Consider the following 23,399-nt stretch of genomic DNA (forward strand, 5'->3'; position numbering starts at 1 on the left):
TGAATATCAGACACCATTTTTGGTCCACTTACTTGAATGGATCTATGTCTGACGTAGAACGGAGTAAGAAAGGGGACAGGTAGGACCATACTGTTTTGTAACTCTCACAGATGTTCATAAAGAAAATTCAGATTTAAAACTACCTGGAAGTAAGTATTCACTTAATTCTTACATATTTTCTGTAAGATCAGGCACCTATTATTCCAATAGGGATAGAGGATTTCTACTTCTATAAACATACAGGCATTGATATAGAGAATCTTTCAGAATACGCTCTTTGGCAAAAACAATAGGGCATTGTATAATAATTATTTTTATGTAAAAGAGAAATCTTTATCCTTTAACGAGCCATAGTGACGAATGGCAGCTTGAAGCCATTATGTCTGTATGCTGTAATTGTTAGTTACTAAAAACTTGGATCAGTCCAACAGTGACAAACAATAACAAGATAGCCATGCAGCCAGGTTCAAGTGAGCCTAGAAGAAAGGAGCAGTGGTAGCCACCATACTTCGCTGCCATTCAGTTCCCAGGCATTATCACAGTAGATATTTTTACAGCAATGTTAGTATTTTAATCCATAGTAGAAGTCTTTGAAGTTTCACCTCTATTAACGGAGCAAACTCAAGCCAGCTCCACCATAGCTCTCAAACACAACACAGAAATGTGAAAAGATGTGAGTGTTCAGGATAACAATAACAGTAAATTTCTTGTAAACCTTCTGAAAACTGTATTATTCATTTTTATTTGATTTAGTTATTGGGGGGGGGGGGGGGGGGGGGAGAAGGACAACTCCTAACAAAAAAGCAGCTCCAAACTATTAATGTTATAGGGTTTTAAAGCTTTTCAGTTTGGTCAGCATTCAAATAACATAATAACAAACCACAACAGCAAGTATGGGAGACTGTTCCATGAAATGGCTTGAACTGGAGTGTTTAATGAATATATATAAAAGATCAAACAAAACTGTTTTAACAATATTGTTTTTTCTTTATTCATGGTATTAATTTGCCCTGTTGAACTATTGGATTCTGCTGAGCACAAAACTCCCTGCTTTAAACTGCAGATTTCAACATCTTAAACAGAAAATCACACTGATTTTTATTCTTGTATATATATTTGCTGCATGCTTCCCAGATTAATAGGTCAGATAAACTTGCACAATGCATAGTCACTGTTTTATTTGATTTATTTCTAAAAATGGCTTTCCACCACTGAGTTTTTCTGCACTATTCTCATACTGAAATGTGTGTGCATAAAGCAGGCAATGATCAGTATCAGATCAAAAATCAATTAAGGACGATCACTATTTGTTGTGGTTTAACCTGGCAGGCAGCCAAATACCACGCAGCCGCTCGCTCACTCCCTGCCCCCCCAGTGGGACGGAAAGAGAATCGGAAGGGTAAGAGTGAGAAAAACTCGTGGGTTGAGATAAAGACAGTTTAATAGAACAGAAAAGGGAAAATAATAATAATAATAATGATAGAATATACAAAATGAGTGATGCACAATGCAATTGCTCGCCACCTGCGCTGACCGATAACCAAGTAGCGATCGGTACTTCCTGGATCACGCCTACTCTTCATATACTGAGCATGACGTCACATGGTATGGAATACCCCATTGGCCAGCTGGGCTGGCTGTCCTGATTATGTTCCCTCCCATCTTGTGCACCTAGCTCAGTCGGGAGGGCATGGGAGCTGTCCTTGGACTAGGAGGGCACTTAGCAACAACTGAAAACATCAGTGTGTTATCAACATTCTCCTCATACTAAATCCAAAACACAGCACTAGGAAGAAATTTAACCCTATCCCAGCCAAAACCAGGACACTATTCTGTCTGGATTTTCCCAAAACCCCAACATCAGCCCACCAACATCTGAGAAGCATTATTCACAAGTATCACCATCAGATAAATATGATAAAAGATTATACCTGTGAGTGACCGCCTCCTACTTCTAGTTGATTCACAGTCAAACGAGCACGCTGTAAATTTAGACCAGGGGGTAAATGTGCAGTCATCTTTGCAGGGAACGAGACACTCCTGTACAAGAGACGGCATCGCTCCTGCCCACCGCATGCAGTCACCGACATCAGCAGAGTCGTCGTGCTCGGACAGGCACGTAACAGCTGAAAAGTAAAGGTACAGAAATCTTTATATTCTTATATGTATTGTATTACAGTCGGTACTTGTGTTCTATGCAAGATTCACTCTCCTGGGTTAATAGGATAAAGCCGATTCATTTTTAGGTCATTATTCCCGTGTCACTCAAAGAGAGAAGCTTCACAAAACCATAAAGACACATTCTTATTTGAGCAGTGTGTTATCTAAATGATGATATAAATTCAATATTCTCAAGGAGGCAGTCATTTTAAGGGTTGGGGCAACAGTTTAACCAATGATACATTGTACAACCAAACAAGAAAAGACGTAATGCTGCGGCTATGTGCCATAAAGCATATTTGGCGGAGGCCAGGATTCCCAAGCTGTGATGCACATGCTACCCATGGAACTGAAACTGCTTCAAAGTGGAAACAAAAATTTAAAAAAATATAAAAGAAAGCTTTCTTCTCAAAAAACTGTTTTTTCCATATTTCAGATGAAGGGAACAACCGTCTGAGCATCTTTCCCATACAGAGTGTGACCTCTGCTCTGTCCGAGCAGCAGATGCTACAGCTAAATGCTTCTTGCAGCAAGGTGTAAACACCAGGTCTGCCCCCTCCAAACTGAGTTCCCTAAACATTGAGCTACCCCTTGTGCTCTCCTGCTCTCTGGCCATCTGAACCTTTCAATCCCTTGCAAAAATGGAGATGTTTAGGAGGAAGGGCATGAGTGACCAGCCTGCGGCCATGATAGAAAGGGGCTGCAGCTACTGCACTGTACCAGAAGCCTGTTTTTACAGTGCACAATAGCTTGCTATAAGAGCACTACTGAATGGATCCGTTAACAGGAAAACCACAAAAAACAACTGCTCTGTAGCCAAGGACAGTGTCACTCTGCTGAGCCCCATCCAACCTGAAGTGCCTTCGCACATGGGCAGAGGCAGAGCCCCTGCGCACGTACCGAGCTTTACCTTCACGCCCAGCACCATCAAGGCTGCAGCGCGCATTCAAACGCGATGGATTTCTCTCGTCCCCTGCCCAAAGCTTTACCAGGTCTCTAAGACTGGGCCATGGCAATAGGAAACAACAGGCACAGGGCCGGGCTGGGACTGAGGTCTCTGAATTTGGACGTAGATGCGTTTGGGGCCAGGCAAGACTCAAACGGGGTTTGCAAGAGCCCAGCCCAGGACTTAGATGCACTGATTTCCCCCCAGTTTTATTTCAGGTCAATGTCCTTTTCCTTCAATGCCCCTGTCCTTTTTTGGACTGCAATGATTAATTTTTCAGGGTGGATAACGGCACTGTATAGCCATGATGGAGGACAAAAGTATTAATGTATAAATCTGAGTCAGAGGAAGCCTATAATAAAACTTGCTAAAGTTTCAGTGAATTAATATTAAGTAATTATAATAAATAAAAATAGCCTGCACATCATGGAGTCTTTACTTTCATTAATATTAATTAATTCTCACAAAATCTCCAAGACTATAGGCTATTTATATCCTACATTGCAGGTTAACCAAAGCAAAGATAGGTCGTGACTTGATTAAAGTAATAAAGTCAGGGGCAGAGTTAGGAATTGAATTTGGCCCAAGAGTTTAGTCATGTCAGGTTCTCTGATTTCAGGCAAGTCCACACATTGTATCACAAAGCTACGTAAGATGAAATGATTTAATCCAGATTTTATTATTTAAGTGTAACAACCTTTCATATTATTTCACGGAGATTCCTAAATAATTCAGGTTTTTGAGGCTGCATATATTTTTCCTTGTTGCCAGCACTTAATGTAACTAGGAGTGCATGAAGAAAAAGGGAAAAGTAACTCTCTGTTTTCTTACAGTTAAAGGATTTACTGGGCTGTAACTTTGCAATAACTACACATGATTTTTGGTTTTTAACTACAGTACTGTATGGGAGCAAGGGATGGGCTGACAACCACCTGGAAATAAAAAAAAAGTATCTTATTAAAATGTAATTAGATTTCTAAGGAAAAAATCAGCATTTTGAAGAGCGTGCAAAAGGCAAGCAATCATTAAAAGTCTCTTTAGACTCAAGTGACAGTACATCAGCATATTAATAACTACCTCTAAATTGCTGATCCTTGCCTTTCACTTTCAATCCTTGTGACCCTTCCTATCTCTCAAGTCCGGCAGTCGGAAACTCGGAGACATTCCCCTTCTCAATTACAAGAGCGCGAGGACAGAGGTTCACCACTCTGTATGGGAAAGCGGGGTAATTGCCCTCTGCAGGAGGGTTAAACAAGTAATAGCCTCTGATGCCCGAGGTCTGTGTAGCCTCATCACCTTCAGCAAGGACACCAAAGATTTGGCCACACATACGTGTCCAAGTGAAGTATGGCCACATGTATGCAAACCACCTTCTCGGCATCGCTACAACCGCTAGCGTCTGCAGGGAAGTGAACGATATCCTACGCTGCCAGCCCCATGAAGCAATATTTGCAATTGCGTAATAAACCATCATGTTGCAATGTTTACTGCTATCTGACAGAAGACCACAATTCATTCCTGACATTTATTAATAGCAACACAAGTGATGGACTTTCTAAATATCCATGTTAAACCAGACGCTCCATGCTGCAATGAGTTATTATCTAATGGCCCGATATTCTGCACAAATGTCCTTAATTTTAAGCATACAAATAATTCACTGAGTTCGCTGAGCCTATTTAGATGCTAAAAATGATGGATATATAAGGACAAGGACATATGAGATCAGGGCAAATATTTGACAGAGATCATGGAGCTTAAAGAAATTAGTGCCAATAGTAAACATGGGTAGAGGAAAGTTAAATTAGAACAACAAATAATATAGTGGATTATAGATGTATAAGCACAGAGACAAAAAGGAGCTGAAACGAAGAAAATACTGGATAGTCTAGTATGAGGTATAAGACCTAAAGGAGGAGAGGAGGAGGATCGCCTGTGAGATGATTAGGGACAGGCGGGTGGTTGAAAATACAGAATTGCTTCTCTTCTCTACTGTAGGAATTTTTATAAGTGCAGATCCTGGTAACTCAATCCAGTCATTTCTGACAGAGCAACAAAGCCTCAGTGTCAGCAAGGAGAGAAGGCAGCAGCCAGAGGGCAAGGAATCCAAAAAGCTTTTTTGGATGCCTAAAATTCCGCTTGCTTCTCACTCTCCCGGATTTTTGCACTTATCGATGCCAACGGTGTTATTACTAAGCTGGTGGGCCCAGATGAGCACCTCTTTGGTGACCCAGCTGGCAGCTGCGTCCCTTTGCTGGGAGAGCAGGCACTTCTTGTTTTACACGCACAAAATAAAATGCCAGCCATGAACATCTGGTACCCTTCCACACCAAAACCCCACACCTCCTCGGACTGGCCTCAGCAGTACGGTGCATTTCAGTCATATTAGGAGGGAATTCCTTTCACTCAAGAGTCTGCAAACATCTTCAAAGACGATGCCCATGCATGACTTCTTCAGTTTGAACCGAACTATCTTCAAAAGCCTGAGCTTAATGGGCCTGATATTTACAGCATGTCAGTCATAAGAAATGGCAGGATTTCTGCTGCATGCTTACAACTATGCTTGAGGTGAGCAGCATGAACTGCTAAAATAAATTAAATAACAAAACAAAAGCCCATTAGGGCATTTTAATGGATTGAGAAGGGCCAGGCAGGGAGCAGCAGAGCTGACGGATCCACTCCAGTGGTCGGTCCAGGAACTAGTCACCTCATTGCTGCTGCTGCAAACTTATTTCCCAGTTAAGTTAGCTTTAACTTTTAAGAGAAAAATATTTTCAAATGCAGGCACTGCTGGAAACAGAAGGAGACAAATTTGGTTTCAGTGGACCTTCAGGAAAGTTAGTAAAATTATTTATCCTTCGTGGTTTCAAACTACTGAATGGTTTGTCTCATGTGTGGTTTATGTTGCATAAAAAATATTTCCCCGTAATCCTCAGTTCTGTCACAATGGTTTTAAATAAACTCATACCGCAAAGCCATTTCTGCTACGTCAACATCTCATTTTTTTTTTAAGTGGGATACCACCAGCAGGCAAATGCAGTCCATTTGCAGCCCTATGCACCGAGAAAAAAAAATCATAGTAATGACAAATCCCTCCTAGACATAATGTGTGATTTCTACCATCTCTGCAGCATCTAAAATGGACACAAACATATGAATAGAAACAGCTAATAACAGGACACTGCCAGATAAAGGGTTTCGAATTATAATATTGATTCCCATGAGGAGGGGAAATGCAGGATTTCCTTTTGAACTCCCACTATTCTTTCTTATTACCATGAGTCAACGCCACCAAACTGGAATTAAACACTTGGGGCCAAGCTGCGGGATGACAATTTAATGCAGTTCTGTTGATATAAAACAACAGCTGGCACCAAAAAAAAACCGTACAACTTCTCTCATAATGATAAAAACAAGATCATGAATTAAACTGAAAGGTAACCAGGTTTAAAATGCTAAAAGAAAATACCTTTTTTTCAGGGAAGGGCTGGAGCTGTTTAACAGACAGTGTGGATACACCCATTAAGGTGCCAACAAAAGTTAGCGATTAATATGAGCACTGAAAATAGCTGCAGATGCAACTGCTTTGCTTCAAGGCATAAGTCAAGTGTTAAATGTACAGCTCGGGGAGGAAATTTCCCTTTCTGCTGGTACGGGGTCCTGTCGGGATACTGAACAAGGATTGCTAACGGGATATTCAGTATGACAGTCTCGGTCTTCTGGTTTTATATTTACACCCACAAGAGTATGTTTGTATGCCATCATCTTAGCATATGGCACGCAGAAACATATGGAAGCTATATTCTTTAACTACATTTATCTTAAATTAAAAGTAAAGAGCAGACACTTCTTCTATAAACTTTTACATGGTGAAATCAAATGTTTGTATGCTGTCAAATTGCAGAGCGCTGAATGCATCCTTAGATGACGTTACATCACCCCCAAAGCAGCACGTCAGCGTCAAACTGGGGTACCTCACGTGCTCTCAATGGGCACATGCTTGACTTAAGAGCACTACAGGCGGTCCTCACAAAAGGAGTGTATTGAGAAAGAAATATTATAGGCATAGCATTGCATCCAATAAGGAAAGATAACACAAATATAGTTCCTCTTAAGTAAAAATCCAATTACAGACAGTCTTGGTAATCATATTCATTTACCAAAGTTATAATCAATTCTCCTTTAAAAATGCGTTTCAACAGTTTCCAAAGGGTAAAAAGCCGAAGAGTGAGAATATCAACTATGAACCAGTAAAATTATATTGTACCATGGCACTTCAATTTGGGAATCCTAAATTAGTGGTTTCAAAACTCTGGAATTAAATGTCATTAGAACATCTGAAAACAATGACTGATAATACCAGGAAGGTACACTCAGGTCAAACACTAAAACTAAAGCTATGCAGTAGTGTAAATCAAATGGCTGGACTTAGTACAGGAAAAACAGGATGACCTATGAGGCTAGAGAAGAGGTCTAACGCCCAAGAGGTGTAGACACAATGATGTAATAATCTTCTCTGGCTTCAAATTCTAAGAATGTGTGAAAATTCAAAGCCAGCATGTAAAGTCAAAGGAATTATCTTAATGTAGCTGTTTACATTCTCATTGTTCAGAAAAACTCCCATTTTGTGTTACATAATTATTCTCATTACCCCTCAATGTAACAAGATAACATATAATTTCTTACACATATCACTAATGATAAGTGAAAAAGGAGTTCGGGGATGATACGTTAGAAAAAAAGAAGAAAATAACTTTAAGGATCCAGATTTGCTGACTATAAGTACAGTCTTATAACTCACAATGACTTCATTTGTTTTCCATACTGATGTTCCTTTATACTTACAACAAGTTTCTCCAAAATCCCAGGTGGAACATTTATATTACTCTTGGTATGTTAACGCAACCCATTATTATAGGAGACCAGAACCAGACATAATAGAAGACATAAGATGAGGCTCTGCTGAGACTCAGGTTTAAGTCTAACGTCCTGATTCTATAAGGACATAAATATACCCTTAACTTCATCACTGTGACAGCCCCCTTGGATGCAGCAGCACTCCCTGCAATGAAATGTGTCCAAAGTCTGGACTTACAGAAGCAAACCACAAGATAACCATTAAAAATAAGTCTGGGGAAAAGAACAAATGATGCCAGGAAGGACATCGCAGACACAAATCCAGTAAAAATAACTGAGGAAGAGCTGGAACAACTAGTTATGCAGTAGGGAAACTGGCTCTGAGATCACCAGTTTCCCATTTTGTAATTATTAATGATATTGACAGTAGTGCTAAAGGGCTAACAAATGCCACCGAGCAAACAGAGCGCTGAATAAACACAGACCCCAAACAATGTGCTCTATAAACAAACAAGAGGAGCCTGAGATGAGGTTGGGAAGCAATAAGGATGGTAAATATCAACTGAAAAGATAAAGGAAAGCAACTGAAATGATTTGCATGAAAAGGGGTCAGGGAAGAATTGGGTAGAGAAGTTGGATACAGAGCATTAGCATGGAGAAGAGATTGTAACAGGGGAAAGGGGAGAAGTTTGGGACAGAATTAGAAGGGAAGAAAAAAAAAGCATGCAAAACTGTGAAGATCCTTCTCAAGTTAGAGGTCCACGTTTTAGTTGCTCTTTGGGTTGGTTTCTCTCTGCAGCCTTCCCACAATAAGACATGCACTTGGGGAAAAAGACAGGTTAATCTAGGTACAAGAGCCTCAGAAAAAGAGAAGCCCCAGCTGCAGCCTTCTGGAGGCCAGCATGGTGGGACGTCACCTCCAGCACAGCCACAGCCATGCTCCTGCCTGGGCAGCCGTCCCCATGTGCACGTGTCTGACCCAACCGTAGAGTTCCCCTGCGGCTACACGTCATTGGCATTCACCAGACAGAAAGGGCTAAAGAGGTCTGTACACAAGGTCTGCATACCAGAGGTGCACGTCCCTCCCACGCCTTTCGCTCTTCACGGCTCAGAGCCTCTCAGCTAACACCGCAGCGCAAGCACCAGAACGGATCAGCTCGTCTGAAAGGGATTAAATATGTCCGGGGCTGCATATTAAAACCAGTAAAATCAGCGCAGGCTGACTTCTGTCACTTAATGCCTTACACTGGACTCACCTCTGTTCCATTTTAAAATAACTTCTCAGAGTACAATTTTTCTTTGATACTTATGGATGAGGATATTGATTATTTGGTTGGGAATATATGATTTGGATCACTGAAAGAATTGAGCACTACATGTCAATTTTGCCAAGCTATGTGACTTGATGTTTTAATTCTTCCTCATCTGTGAACCAACACTGCCCACTATTTAAGGAGAAGTAAGAGAAAAATACATTGCTATAAAGCCCATTCCTCCTCCCACCCACACACTGAACGCAGAACACAGGATTGATACATTAACGTCTAGCACCATTTTCATTTTAACACAAGTGTTTTCTTATTGCAAGTGGTTCACACTCTGCCTGGCTAGAAAGACAAAATAATATGATTTTTTAATGTTTCAAATTTACTTTGACCAGTGAATAACTGCACTCTGAGTGCTTCTACGTTATGCAATCAGTCTAAGGAATCTTTCACAATTTTTCCCTTTTTTTCCTAACTTTATTATAGGTTTTGAATTGCTTTTACTTTCATTTTCTATTAAAAAGAAAATCAATGGAAGTGCATTAGATGATTAATGATAGAAATTACGCTTCTGCTCCTTTCAGAGAACATAAAAAAATACAAAAATATGCTTCCTTCTTTTCCTCTTTCTGTGGCCTACAATTACTAAAATTACTTGAGTTCAATTTATTTGTAGCACTTATCACAAAGTTATATTTAAGATGAATTATTTATTGCACAACTTGAAAATAAAACTAAGACATCCTTTATATATACACACATTAAGAACACAGTAAATAAAGAGAATCAAACATGCCAAATAACAAGAGAGAGAAAATGGAAAACAAACACAATGTTTACAGTGTTTCTAGTAACTCAAGTTGGAAAATCACTTGGCTGATAAGAAAGCACTGACTTTCTTTTGAAAGCTCTGCCTCAGTTATATATAGGCCCAGCCAGCACGGGTTCATGGAAGGCAGGTCCTGCCTGACCAACCTGATCTCCTTCTATGAGCAGGTGACCCGCCTCGTGGGTGAGGGCAAAGCTGTGGATGTGGTCTGCCTGGACTTCAGTAAAGCCTTTGACACTGTCTCCCACAGCATTCTCCTAGAGAAGCTGGCGGCTCACGGCCTAGACAGGTGCACTCTTCGCTGGGTAAAAAACTGGCTGGACGGCCGAGCCCAGAGAGTTGTGGTCAACGGAGTTAAATCCAGTTGGCGGCCGGTCACGAGCGGTGTTCCCCAGGGCTCAGTTTTGGGGCTGGTCCTGTTCAATACCTTTACCAATGATCTGGATGAGGGGATCGAGTGATCCCTCAGTAAGTTTCCAGATGACACCAAGTTGGGCAGGAGTGTTGATCTGCTCGAGGGCAGGAAGGCTCTGCAGAGGGACCAGGACAGGCTGGATCGATGGGCTGAGGCCAACTGTATGAGGTTCAACAAGGCCAAGTGCCGGGTCCTGCACTTGGGTCACAACAACCCCAGGCAACGCTACAGGCTTGGGGAAGAGTGGCTGGAAAGCTGCCCGGAGGAAAAGGACCTGGGGGTGCTGGTTGACAGCCGGCTGAACATGAGCCGGCAGTGTGCCCAGGTGGCCAAGAAGGCCAATGGCATCCTGGTCTGTATCAGAAATAGTGTGGCCAGCAGGAGTAGGGAGGTGATCGTGCCCCTGTACTCGGCACTGGTGAGGCCACACCTCGAATACTGTGTTCAGTTTTGGGTCCCTCACTAGAAGAAGGACATGGAGGTGCTGGAGCATGTCCAGAAAAGGGCAACGAAGCTGGTGAAGGGTCTGGAGCAAAAGTCTGATGAGGAGCGGCTGAGGGAACTGGGACAGTTTAGCCTGGAGAAGAGGAGGCTCAGGGGAGACCTCATCGCACTCTACAACTACCTGAAAGGAGGTTGTAGCGAGGTGGGGGTTGGTCTCTTCTCCCAAGTAACTAGCGATAGGACAAGAGGAAATGGCCTCAAGTTGCGCCAAGGGAGGTTTAGATTGGACATTAGGAGAAATTTCTTTACCGAAAGAGTGGTCAGGCCTTGGAACAGGCTGCCCAGGGAAGTGGTTGAGTCACCATCCCTGGAAGTATTTAAAAGACGTGTAGATGAGGCACTTAGGGACATGGTTTAGTGGGCATGGTGGTATTGGGTTGATGGTTGGACTCGATGATCTTAGAAGTCTTTTCCAACCTTAATGATTCTATTCTATGATTCTATATTCACAGGCCAGTGTTTTAGTGATAGCTGGATAAACTTAAAATCTCATGCAGCCTGTCTTATTCCAGCCAGGTCCAGTTTTTCGTAGCACCCCATGGTCATCTTTCACAGTGGCAGTAGAGAGCTCAACGCTACAGCCAACTCACATGGCAAACCCAACCTTAGGAAGGTCTCAGAAGACAGCCCTGTAAACTTGTCGAGCCAAACGTACATTGCAATCTGAATTTTTTTGGTATTGGGTTTGACAAAATTACCCACTTGTATCATCTTTCAGATAACTGGGCACTAGAAAACATCGCATTATTTTGGTTTAGGAAAATACATTTGAAAATCTTGCTCTGGAAGGCAGGCACTCTGCCATTTCACTCCATCTATCCCTCTACAGTGAAGAGCAGATACTAAATTGAGAACATAACACTAACACACTGACATATTTACAACTCCCCCAAAATTATATTTAAAATGTTATGGTCCAAGGTAACACTTAAAGATTTTAATCTACCCTTCCTCCTCAGCTCCCCACTCCCCAGCTCTGGCTCTTCTCATATTGACATTCAAAACTCCTTGCTGCTCTTGGCCGGTCAGGGACCAGCAACTAAGCCACTGTGGACACAGGATATATGGGCTCTTCAACAACTTTTCAACTCATCCTGATGCCTCCCGTTCCCACCTCCTGGTTCTCTCTCTCCCGCAGCTAATTCTGTTGTCAATGCCGAAATCCCAACCTACCAGGCACGCTCCAAGACAGCACAAATTAACCTGCCATTGCATAAGGTCTCCTCATAGAAAGAGGTTGTGTGTAGTTGCATTGGAGTGAATTCGTTCCATTTTCTCCAAAATTTGTATTTGCTCACTGCCTGGCCACACGGCTAACGTTTAAGGGAGAATAAATAAGTTTGTCTGAAATTATCAATTCCTCCCTGACAGCGCTGCCCGCATAATGCCTATTCCATTGCCCCTCAGTAAAGATATGCAGATTTGGACTGGTGTAAAATAAGACCAGAATGTGGTCTCTTCTATTTATTTTTAATTAACCATGCTTTTCCAGAATTCAGACAAGCATACAGACTTGTCATCTTTACCAAAATCCAAAACTGCAATTCAGAAAGTAGTAACATGGAAATTTGGAAACTCCCTCATCACTTTCTATATTCCACTCATAGAAACTGCTGTTAAATTTTTCTAAAGTACCAACGGATTTTGCAGATATGGTCCTGCATAGAACTTTCTACTTCAACTATCACTTTTCTACAGTAAAGAACAGATAAGAATACTAAATGTTTTGAGGTCTGAAGTCTGGCTACTCATCTCCAGTCTAAAACTGATAAAACAACTAAACTTACTTTGACCAAAGCTAATAAAAATACATACTCAAATAATTCATGTTATCTAAATTAAGTATCTTTCAGCCATCATACAATATTGTCTACCTCGTGAAACAAAATAAAGACACTGTACTTGAGATTGCAGGGTCAGCACAGTCTAAGTAGAGTGAGGACACTGTACTTAGATTAAAGGTAAGAGAAGCAGAAAGAGATTGTGAAAAATTTCCCATGCACAACCTTGAGAAATCAAATGTTTGGGGCCTTTCAGGAGATTTGCCCAGTAGGAAACCTAAGTACGCAGATTTGAATCCCAGTGAGAGCAAAGTCACACTCTGACGTGTGGGAGGTTCATACATGTATACATAATGTATAAATTATACATACAGAAAGGCTTTTTACACTTCTTCCTAAACATTCCTAGTGTGTGGGGAAAAAGTGTTTTACAGAAACCCTACCTCAGGGCATACTTTCTTTAGCAGGGAAAAAAAGAAAGACAAACTAAACCAAAAAAAACCCAACTTCCCCAGAAGAGACTAACAGTCCAAGATACTGATGGATATATTTCTATACAGTGCGTATAAAAGACCCTGATTCCCATAAGTATAAGAATTGGTATTTCCCCTGGGTCATGTTAAACGAACTTTTTTGGGTGAACGAAGGAGTTTTCCAATAGGTTTGCCTCTTAAAAATAATAAAAATAATTACACTCATCTTTCCTTATGTTTGTTGTTCAGATCATTCTCACTGCTAGTACATTCCTTTTTACTCTCTTTTGAAGCTAACAGATCTAAAGGGACTATTTGCTTTCCCCTTCTAGTCTCTCAGAAACAAAGTAGAAGATCAGAGAAGATGCAAAGGGAGATATCTTATGGTATGTTATGTTTTTCTTATGATGATCTTCTCTTTCTTTCTTACAGGCAAAGAAAAGGAAACAACATTTCTTATTTAGCTGCTGCTACTCTCCTTGAATTTGTACCAAATTGTTATAATTGAGTGGGGATTATAAAGCAGATTGTATTCCTGCTGAAACAATGGGAAAACTCACTTTTATTTCAATAGGAAAACAACAGATCTTATTACACTTTCTTTTTAATATCTATGAGTGAAGCATTTGTTTGCAAGCATTTGTTTCTAAAGCAATTACACAATCCAAACACTGATTGATTACTATAGCATTGTTCATGTGTAACAGATACAATATTTGGACACAAAAAGTTCTCTATTGTGATTTCTTTACCATTGGTTCAGATCATATAATTTATGGTTTATTTAACCAAAAAAACAATCAAATGCCATAAAAACAAATTAATACAACAGAAAGTAAATTGCATCAGAACTAGCAATACTTTCCATCTCACTGGAACATTATTAGTATTTTTAGCTATTCTTCACATGCTTCATTCTTGCTAACCCTGCAGTAGAGCTGACACTACGCTACATTTTCTTATATTACAGTCTTTCCAGTACAAACCATTTTAATCTTGGCTATAATAAATCACTGGTTTGATTCTCATCTTATTCCCTCTTTTCACCTGTGAAGTTTTGTTCATCTTTGCTGGAGCTCAGAGCAGTTTGTCCCATGAAATTGCTCAGTGTGTGAATCTTTCTTGATGCAGAAGGTTTCTGCCAACTGTCATTACAAGATCAGAGAAAATCTCACTTAAAATGAGGAACACTTGAAGCAGGGGAAGGTCAGCTTTGGAAAGTAACTTGGAGTAAAATTTTGCAGGAGCAGTTTATGTTTATTTTTTTCTGACTTCTTAAAAAATATTCTTAAAAAAAAAAAAATCAGGAAGACAAGAGCCCATGAAAACGTAGAGAAGAGACAGTAACCTGATTAACCTGATGGCACCTCTGGGGGAGGTGGCTGTTCATATTCCGCCAGTGTCACAATAGTGGACCCACCACTTACTTCTATATATCCTTAGCATGCCTCTCCTGGCTCATTTGGTTGAGCCACAAGCACGTATCTTCAGCTTCCTCCTCCTGTAAAAGCAGAAACATCCTCCGCACCTCTGAGAAGTCCTTGGTGTCCACACACAGCATCAGGACCTACACTCACCTCCAGAGAGGCAGGTCCATGCCAGCCATGGAGGGCGTCATTAAGGAGCACAACAGTGCCTCAGACCTGAGGCTGCCCCAGTGACACGAAGTCCAGAGGAACATCTGACCCTTTGTTCCCTGGAGAGGGAAGAAAGACTACGGCCAATACACCCAGCACTACCATTTCCCTTAAAACCAAGGAAACGTAATCAGAGGGACTTCCAAAATTTCCCAAAGTGGTAATTAATTCTTCCATTTTAGAATAACTTAACTTATTTAGGAAATAAAATTCAATGCAAAACCAACTCAATACTTTGAAAATCCATCAAGATTCACATCACATTTCCTTTTCATAAGGGAGAACTGACATTTGGAATTTTAAGTGTCTATTTCAAAGAAACAGTAAATAGCAGCTTTTTAATTCATCAGAAGCCCAAAGGAAAGGCAACTTTCCACAGAAATGTGCTGTACTTGGGAAACTAAATCTTGCTGTTGCTATAATGGAAGTATAAATACAGCACACCACAAATTCACAGTAATTTGTTTCTATGAGCAAGTTTGACATGGCCAAAAAAATTAAGATTGGATGGCTACGCAGAACTGAGAGATTCTTTGAGATACTGCAGTGGTATTTTGCCTTTTCTAGATCATTCATCGCATCAGACCTTTGTCTCAATTTCTCTTTAAACCTTTGTCTTGTCCTATTTGAATACTCACGCTCCAGGGTTATATCTTATCAGTTAATTAACTTTTAGAATGGAAACATAGCAAAAATGACTATATAAACTTTTGCTCACATATATCAAAGCCAATGTCAACCAATATGGTTCCTGTGTACTTAATCCAGGAGACTTATAATAAAATCTCATCTTCCATTTACAGCCCGAGGCAAAAGTAGGTCTTGCAGAGAGATGTGTGAAGTGACGAGGTTTAGTAGAGCAGTAACGTTGTTCAACAGTTTAAATATTGGTCTAGCTACTAAACTTCACGCCATGAGATTCTGGCATTACATTATTAAATACCAAGATTTCATCCACAGTTTCACTTACTCAGAAAAATACAAAATTAATTTTAAGAAAAAAAAATTACAATTTAAGTTATTTTTTTCTGCCCCAAAAAAACCTCGAAGGTAATGCTACTCTTCAGTAGATCAAGGCAATGCTAACAGGGAAGTGGGGGGGTGGGGGTGTAATATATCAGTCCTTCACTGTAAATTAATGAACAATTTAGCAACAAAATACTAGAAGCAATGAAAACTATCACTTTCATTCAGGCTCTATAAGGTCACAGCCAATGAGGAATAAAGGAGAAACCAATTAAGCTGGAAAATTGGAATCAACAAATAAGAAGGAGGAGGATCCTCGGAAGCAACTTTGATTTTTATTTTTCTGGCTTTTCACCCAACATCAGCAGATCTCATTGATGTGTACGAAAAAAAAAAAAAACAACAGGTAAGAGTGAATTGAACAAGAGCCAATGTTTGAAAATAATTTTGCCCACGGTTCAAAATGACAATGAAAGACCCAGCAATGAAAACGACGGAACGCAGAAAAAGAATAAAGAATTTGAATGGGAATCAGAGCCTGAGAGGATGCTGCGAGGGCTGGGAGAGCCCGGCAGCCCCTCGCTCAACTCCAAGCACGCCTCTGCCCGCCGGTGAGGACCAGGCCCTCGGTCTCTTAACTCCTGTCATTTCAGAAAAGCTGTGTGACCTGGCGTCGGGATCAGTCCAGCCAAACTGAGAGGAACCCATGACTGGACCCAAAGCACAGGCTGTCTCCCAGGGGCACATCACCAGGCGGGGAACGGCAAGGGCAGAAACAGGAAAGAAGCTGGGAAGTTTCTGCTGGGACAGCTCAGAGAGCTCAGGTCTGCACAACGGACTGGGAAAACTGCTTGGGAAAAGCAGTCCTTGGAAGGAACCGCACTAAAGGAACGAAGGTCAAGTATGAATTTTATTTTGTATTTTATCTCTGAAAAATAGGATAGCAGTGGTTTTTAGTAATAGAGGGAAAAAAATCTATACATAGCAGCCAAGTGCAACACCAGTCATCCCTATTAAACAGTTCGATAAAAATAATGTGTCCTGTTGCTGAAATACTCCACAAAGGATTTCGGTCGCTGAATGTACCAATCTTATCAGATAACAAGCGAGTAGAAGTTTAAGCCACGTCAGGAATTAAGGCAGAAAAACTAGGATCCTGACCACAAGTCCTGCAGACAACGTTGTGAGCAGCTCACCATTCCCACAACCGCATGAAGGCAGCCAGAGGTCCAGGCAGGGCAGCAGCCTGCTCCCATCCTTCTCACCCCAAGATCTGCACACAATGCCAAGGGATGTAAAGAAGGATGTAAACTTAAGAAAATTCCCCTGAAGGTGATGCCAGCCCCATATGGGATTTTTCCTCCAGCTTTACCACACAGCCCCATAGCCTTACGCATTTCTGCTGAAGCCAGGTCACCCGCAGTTCATGGAAAAGGGCTTCCCCAGGGCTGGCTCTTCTTCAAATGATGGTCCAAATATCGTGATAGTCCTGCTGCTCACCCTTTCTTATATCCATAAGGAATAGGGCAGAATGTATACCTATTGCTAGGCATAAGAAGCATGTGTTTCTTAGGTTTTGAGGGTTTTTTGGGGGGGATGAGGGTTGGGGTTGAATTGTTTTGAGTCTATCAGGTGTATCACCACATCAAAGTTACTCTCTGCACAATCTGCATGTCACACAACTGTTCACCAAAATGTTAAAAAGCAACACTCATTTTCACAGGTAGATGTCCTATTAAAAAAACAAAACACACACACACAAAAAACCACTTTACCATCCATGCGCAAATTCTCTTAAAACTGAATCTCCTCCAGAAGCAAACAGTCTGTGATTCCCTTGGCAACACAGAAGTAGTAAGAAAGCCTTAAAAACCCACGTTAGAAATAACCTTCAAAGTTTGGAATATAAACTTTAGGAAGCACAGAACGATTTCTCACAGCAGGTCAAAAGTCAAATAAAGACTTTCGTTCAAAAGCGTGAAAAAATTAACTATATTCTTCAATTGCGTAATGTCAAATTACAAGCAGAACCTGAAGTTACTGGAAACATTAAGAGGTTACAAAGACTGTGACTTTTGGCAACACTTAATAAAACAATTAAAAACTCATATATCCTAAAGATTTTTTTTTATATGTTAGTAATATGACATACAAGAATATCAAACCAAAATTAGTTCACAAATTGAAATGGATTTCTGGGAAATTTCTCTCATTATATTGTACATTAGCTACAGTTTGTATAATCAAAAGCAAAGATATTTTCCAGCCTCCTTTAATCGAATGAAACCAAATGGCATCAGTCTTCCACATGAAGATAGTTCCTTTCCTGACATTTGTTCTATGAGGAAATTGTAAATCTGGGAAAAGAAAAAAAAGGTGGATTTCTGACTAAAATACCCCCTTCTTCCCCAACCCTCTCCAAAGGACGGACCCCACAGAAAACACAAGGTATTTGTGCTGTCTTTCAGAAAACTTGAAGATAATTTACTTGGTTATTTTACATAGACATCACACTTCTACCTAAATACATACATAAAATCCATTCCTTGTAGCTTTATATACATATGTATATCTGTTACAAATTACTGCCATTCCTGATTTTTTTTAATTTTTTTTTTTTTTTTTTAAGTGCAGGAAGAAACCTATATAGATTTATTAAGAATCTTTCTCAAGGAAGTTTCACTAAGAACAGCTTTAAAAAGTCAATAAAACTTCTTATCCTTTAGTTTCAATAAAATGCAAGAGAACATACTGTAGATTTAGATTACCATATCAGTACTTTTGATTTACTCGCATTTTCAACGAGAAGACAGGCAATTCCCATATATAAGTTTATTCCAAAGCTATGACCTTGACTTTACCAAAAGTTCAATTGCAGGGATATTGTTTCTGAGGCAAGATGAAGGAAGAAAGCAGTTTTCACAGATAAGATAATGAACTGTCAAATGCAGCTTATGAAATACTACTGTTTCAAATAGATGTTCTGATTTAGTATGTGTTGACAGTCGATTCAAAAATTATGACTAGGTCATTATGTTGCACACAGACTACAAAGCTTGAATTACTTATTTGTTTATCTCATAAAGCATTAGGCATGTGAACCAAAGACATCCCCATAGCCTTCCATGCAGGGATCAAAAGTAACAGTTAGAACAGTACTAAATTAAATATCACGTATTGAAGATGTATGATTAACAATATACTCAAAATTGGAATTTGTCAAAAGGTAAAGAAAAAAGTATCAAAAAGTACTACCGACAAGGTTACTGATTGCACTAAGATAAAAAAAAAGTTGTTCTCTAGTAGTTGAAAATAATAAAGGAATGCACAAAATGGCTATTTTAACTATTAACCCACTGTCCTAAGTACTCATACAACTGTAAAAAATACAGTGAAGCTTAAAAACCCCACCCCAAACCACAAGATTATCTCCTGGGTGTGATGAGAATTGTGTACCCATATAAACTATAAACACAGAAAATACTCTTTTTTTTTTTCTTTACTCAACTTAATAAATGCAGCGAGTTTCTTCTAATAAAAAGAAAAAAAAAAGATGAGCTGCCAATACTGATACGTCAATAAATGAGAAGTCTTGATGAGACTACAAGGTTTTCCAGTACAGTAAACACGCAAAGAAGCTGAGATTCATACAATGCTTTGCACAGATTCTTGCATTCTGTACAAGATAACAAAAGCCCATTTCACACTGCTATGTAAAATTATTCTAGAAAAAATAAGTGTATGCTGGAGGTAGGGACACAGGTTACATTTAAGTTAAAAGACACGAGATTGACAGTCCTCTCCCAGCAAAAGAATGAGCAAAGATTGTGAAGAAGCGAGGAAATGTTTAACTCTTTAATGTTTCAAATGCTTATCTACCTTTCTATCATATATGTTTAAAATGAAGTTTAATATACTTTCCATTATGATTACGGTGGGACTCTTCAGTAAAAACCCCAAACAAACATGTTATACGTAATCACCTCCCAAAATCACATTATCCTTTATCAACACAAAATCTGCTACACCTACAAAAACATTGAATAAATAGGAAAGAACAGTCACCTGCTATCAATATTAAATTATTCTTTTCAGAGTAACTGACATAAGGAAATAAAGAAATGGGACCTGATTTTTCTCCTCCACAAAAAGGCTGCCTAATGTACCTTGTCCCAGCACTGCCAGAGGCGGTGCCCGATGATGCACCCACACCTCTCTCCTGAGCCGCACCGGCTGCTCCGTCATCTTTACATTATACTTCAGCTAAGATAACTGAGGTTTCACAATAAGGCTATATTTACTCAACAAAGCCTTAAAAACAAGACTAAAAACAGGTGAATTCACATGACTGGAATAGTAACAAAAAGGGGTACAGCTCTTCCAGAAGGACATGCAAATGGTGGTGACATGTTTTATTTCATCTACAAATTATACACGTCTTCAGCCTCTGGGCTAGTCTATAGACAACGACTGACCTACTGAATGCTCAGCTGATGGTTAAAAGGGAAAGGAACATGCGTGCCATGCTGGGAAAAGGACTTCAGATGAGGTGAGCTCAGGAGCAAGTAGGAGGACACCATCCACACCACCGTGTCTGGTGCTACAGCAACACAGAACGACTCAGAAAGTTCAGTCAATTCATAGACTGTTTTGGTGAATTTGGTAAAATTTGGTCTGTTGGGGTGGGGACAGAGTAAACTACTCAGCTAGACCGTAAGCCATGAGGAGGAACCAATGGCGAACATCAGGGTGGAGGGCAGGCTGAAAGAGAATGACCATTAAATTACACAGTTACCAAGAGCTGGGATGGGCAGGTGGACTAATATATTCATATAACTACATTTGCATTAAAGCTAAGTAAGATGCCCTGGAAGGCTGGGCTAGGGAAAAGAAATTGAAGAAAGGTGCAGTTCAGAAAAAAGAAAAAAGCCGAATTGAAATCTCTCCTATTAGGGAACGGGCACAACCGTGGTGGGGATAAACCGGAGTAAGAGAGATCAGCTAAGCTCAGTCAAAAGCTATTCACTGCCCTCAAAGGAAAAAAAAAAGGTGGAAACCAGGTCAAGTTCCTGAGGATTAGCAGAAGATTGCAGCACAAGCATGCAAAAATCAGAATTAGCAACGAGCATTAAAGGTAACAAAGGATCCTTCTGCAAATGTGGTAAAAACCAGACACTCTCCACTCTCCCACCCCACTTCCCCAAAAACTGGCCCAAGCTTGCACCACCCTTCACTGAGCGGATCAGCTGCAATCCCGGGAGTGTTACAATGAGCGGTCAAAAAAAGGCAGGATCTCAGGCCTCTCGGTCCTCTTTCAGGGAAAGAGCTATCAAGGATAAGCCAGCTATTTTGAAATTGTCTGTCCTAATGAATCCTGGCTCTAGCAAACTTCCAGAAGCCGATCTTGATGCGTCAGAAATGAGCATCTTTAAGACCTGATGGAGGAAGTGCAACTTATCAGCAAACACTCTGCCTATCCATATAACTGCTCTATTTATTTTTATTTTTTATTTAAGATAAGGGGTATGGAAACACAGGCCCATCAGCGTATTTTTGATTTGCACAAAAATATTGGAACAAATAATTATCCAGCAGATAACAACAACTACCACACATAACAAAACAAAAAAAGAAAAAAGTTAAATGCATCAACTTTCTTTTTGTAATAGATTGACGGACTCCAGGAAAGAAAACGAAGAACGGTAGCCTCATTTTAGAATAGCTTGTTTCCTTGAGGACAAAAATTCTAAAAACACTCAGCACCGTGAATCCTAAACGACATCCAAATGACTTTCTTAATAATTAAATTATATTGCGTCAAAAAGCACATGCCTTTAGCAGTTTGATTCGTATGTGCGCACTCTAACCACGAGTAACTGGATAAGCAAAGATTGGGTGGAGTTGCCATAAAAACATATAGTATGCTTAGCACTAAAGAAAACCTCCGAAATGGAAGAGAGCCTTTTGCTTTATGGTTCTCTCTGGACTGATTCACCACTGTTTTATTACTGACTTTTGTTATTGTATCTGAATACAATTTGATTTTATGAGATCTTAAATATTACCTTTATAAACATTTCATGGGATGTTGACTCTCTATCTGCAAATTGCTTATTTGCTTATTGTATCTGTTCATTGATGCCATTGCAATAGCTTATTTTTGTATTAACTTCTTTGTTGAGTCTAGTTTATCTTCTGAGAAAATCCTGTGATGGAATTTTTAATAAGAAACCCTTAAAAAAAAAGATATAACTGTAACTGGTAAAGACATTTTCCCTCACAGTCTTCTGTTTGCAGTATAATTCAGTCAGGGAGTTTATGCCAGTCACTGTGAGATTTCAAGAAAATGTTTTGTTTATCATGTAATGATAATGATGTGAGCAACCCAGAAAGATTTTTAAATAGTAGGCTAAATCCTGTATGCACCTCCTGCAACTTTACCTGAGTTTCAGACTTTTGCTCAATAAATGCCCTCCACACATCATTTCTTTTGCTTTCACCATTCTTACTGTGCAAACTCAACACCAATAAAACCCTGTAGCTGATCTCCATCTATACAACGTATATTGTTTCCAAGTAATGGAAGAAGATGATGACTGCACTGGGAGAAAATACAACAGGACCACAGGGCTCCCCCGATCAACCTACTTGACAGGTTAGTGCTAATTGATAGCTGTACTTCTCTATTCATCGCTTCTACGGCAAACCTGAAAGCTTACAATCCACAAACCACACACTCAAATTTTACTGAACTAAAGCCCAAGAATTAAGTGTATTTAACTTCTGGAAACGCAGCAGATGATTTTTTCACTCATAGTAAATATTTAATACTTGCAAAACACGACCAACTGCAAATTGCTAATATGTTTCATTATTATTAAGTTTGCCCCTTGGAAACACTAGCTCTCAGGGTCAAATGAAATTCCATAATCCTTCTAAATTTCTTCCATGGCTACTTTCAATATTTACACTTACCTGTGAAATTAATCTCGCTAGGAAAGACAGGCATCTTTCAAAGTCTTCAGATAAGACAATTGAAGCAGAGACATATTTTGCCCTGTTTCTCATCAAAGCACTTAAAATTGGAAAGTTTATGCTTTCATACCGGATTTGCAGAGTATTTACATTTAAATAAGCTTAAAAAAAGGCAAGATACATGATCTAAAAACAAAAATGAATAAAAAGCAGCCATCTCCCTATAAACGCTACAATTAATCATTATGATGAACAGATAGAAAACAATCCATCTCGTGATACCATAGAGCTGATGTAGCTTTTCCTTTCATACACCACAGAAGTTAATTATTATGAGCAGATGTGCTTAGATTACATGAAAATTTATACTCCATGAAACCAGGCAGTGAAGATATCTATTTATTTTAAAGCACAAATGTATTCCCTGTTTGTTTGCAGGGAATGCAACAAACAGGGAACTTCACCAGCAACGTAGCCCGCACAAAACCCATCCATCTTGCAGGCAGTGATTTTTATGTGCTGCACTAACCCATCGTTCAAAGCGGTACTGAAAAAGCACCTGCTGGTCAAAGCAACTTCTCACAAACACGG

At 39.8% G+C, this 23,399-nt stretch overlaps 1 protein-coding gene across 1 annotated transcript in view; it reads right to left on the reverse strand.

Moving 5' to 3' along the window:
• THSD7B (thrombospondin type 1 domain containing 7B) overlaps positions 1–23,399 on the reverse strand; it is a 271,437-nt gene that overhangs the window by 101,352 nt on the left and 146,686 nt on the right. The window contains exon 12 of the mRNA XM_075152722.1: positions 1,932–2,126. Within this exon, the coding sequence (XP_075008823.1) occupies positions 1,932–2,126 (195 nt within the window). The remainder of the gene's footprint in view (positions 1–1,931; positions 2,127–23,399) is intronic.

Source organism: Calonectris borealis, chromosome 6 (genome assembly GCF_964195595.1).
Source record: "Calonectris borealis chromosome 6, bCalBor7.hap1.2, whole genome shotgun sequence".
Lineage (NCBI taxonomy): Eukaryota > Metazoa > Chordata > Aves > Procellariiformes > Procellariidae > Calonectris > Calonectris borealis.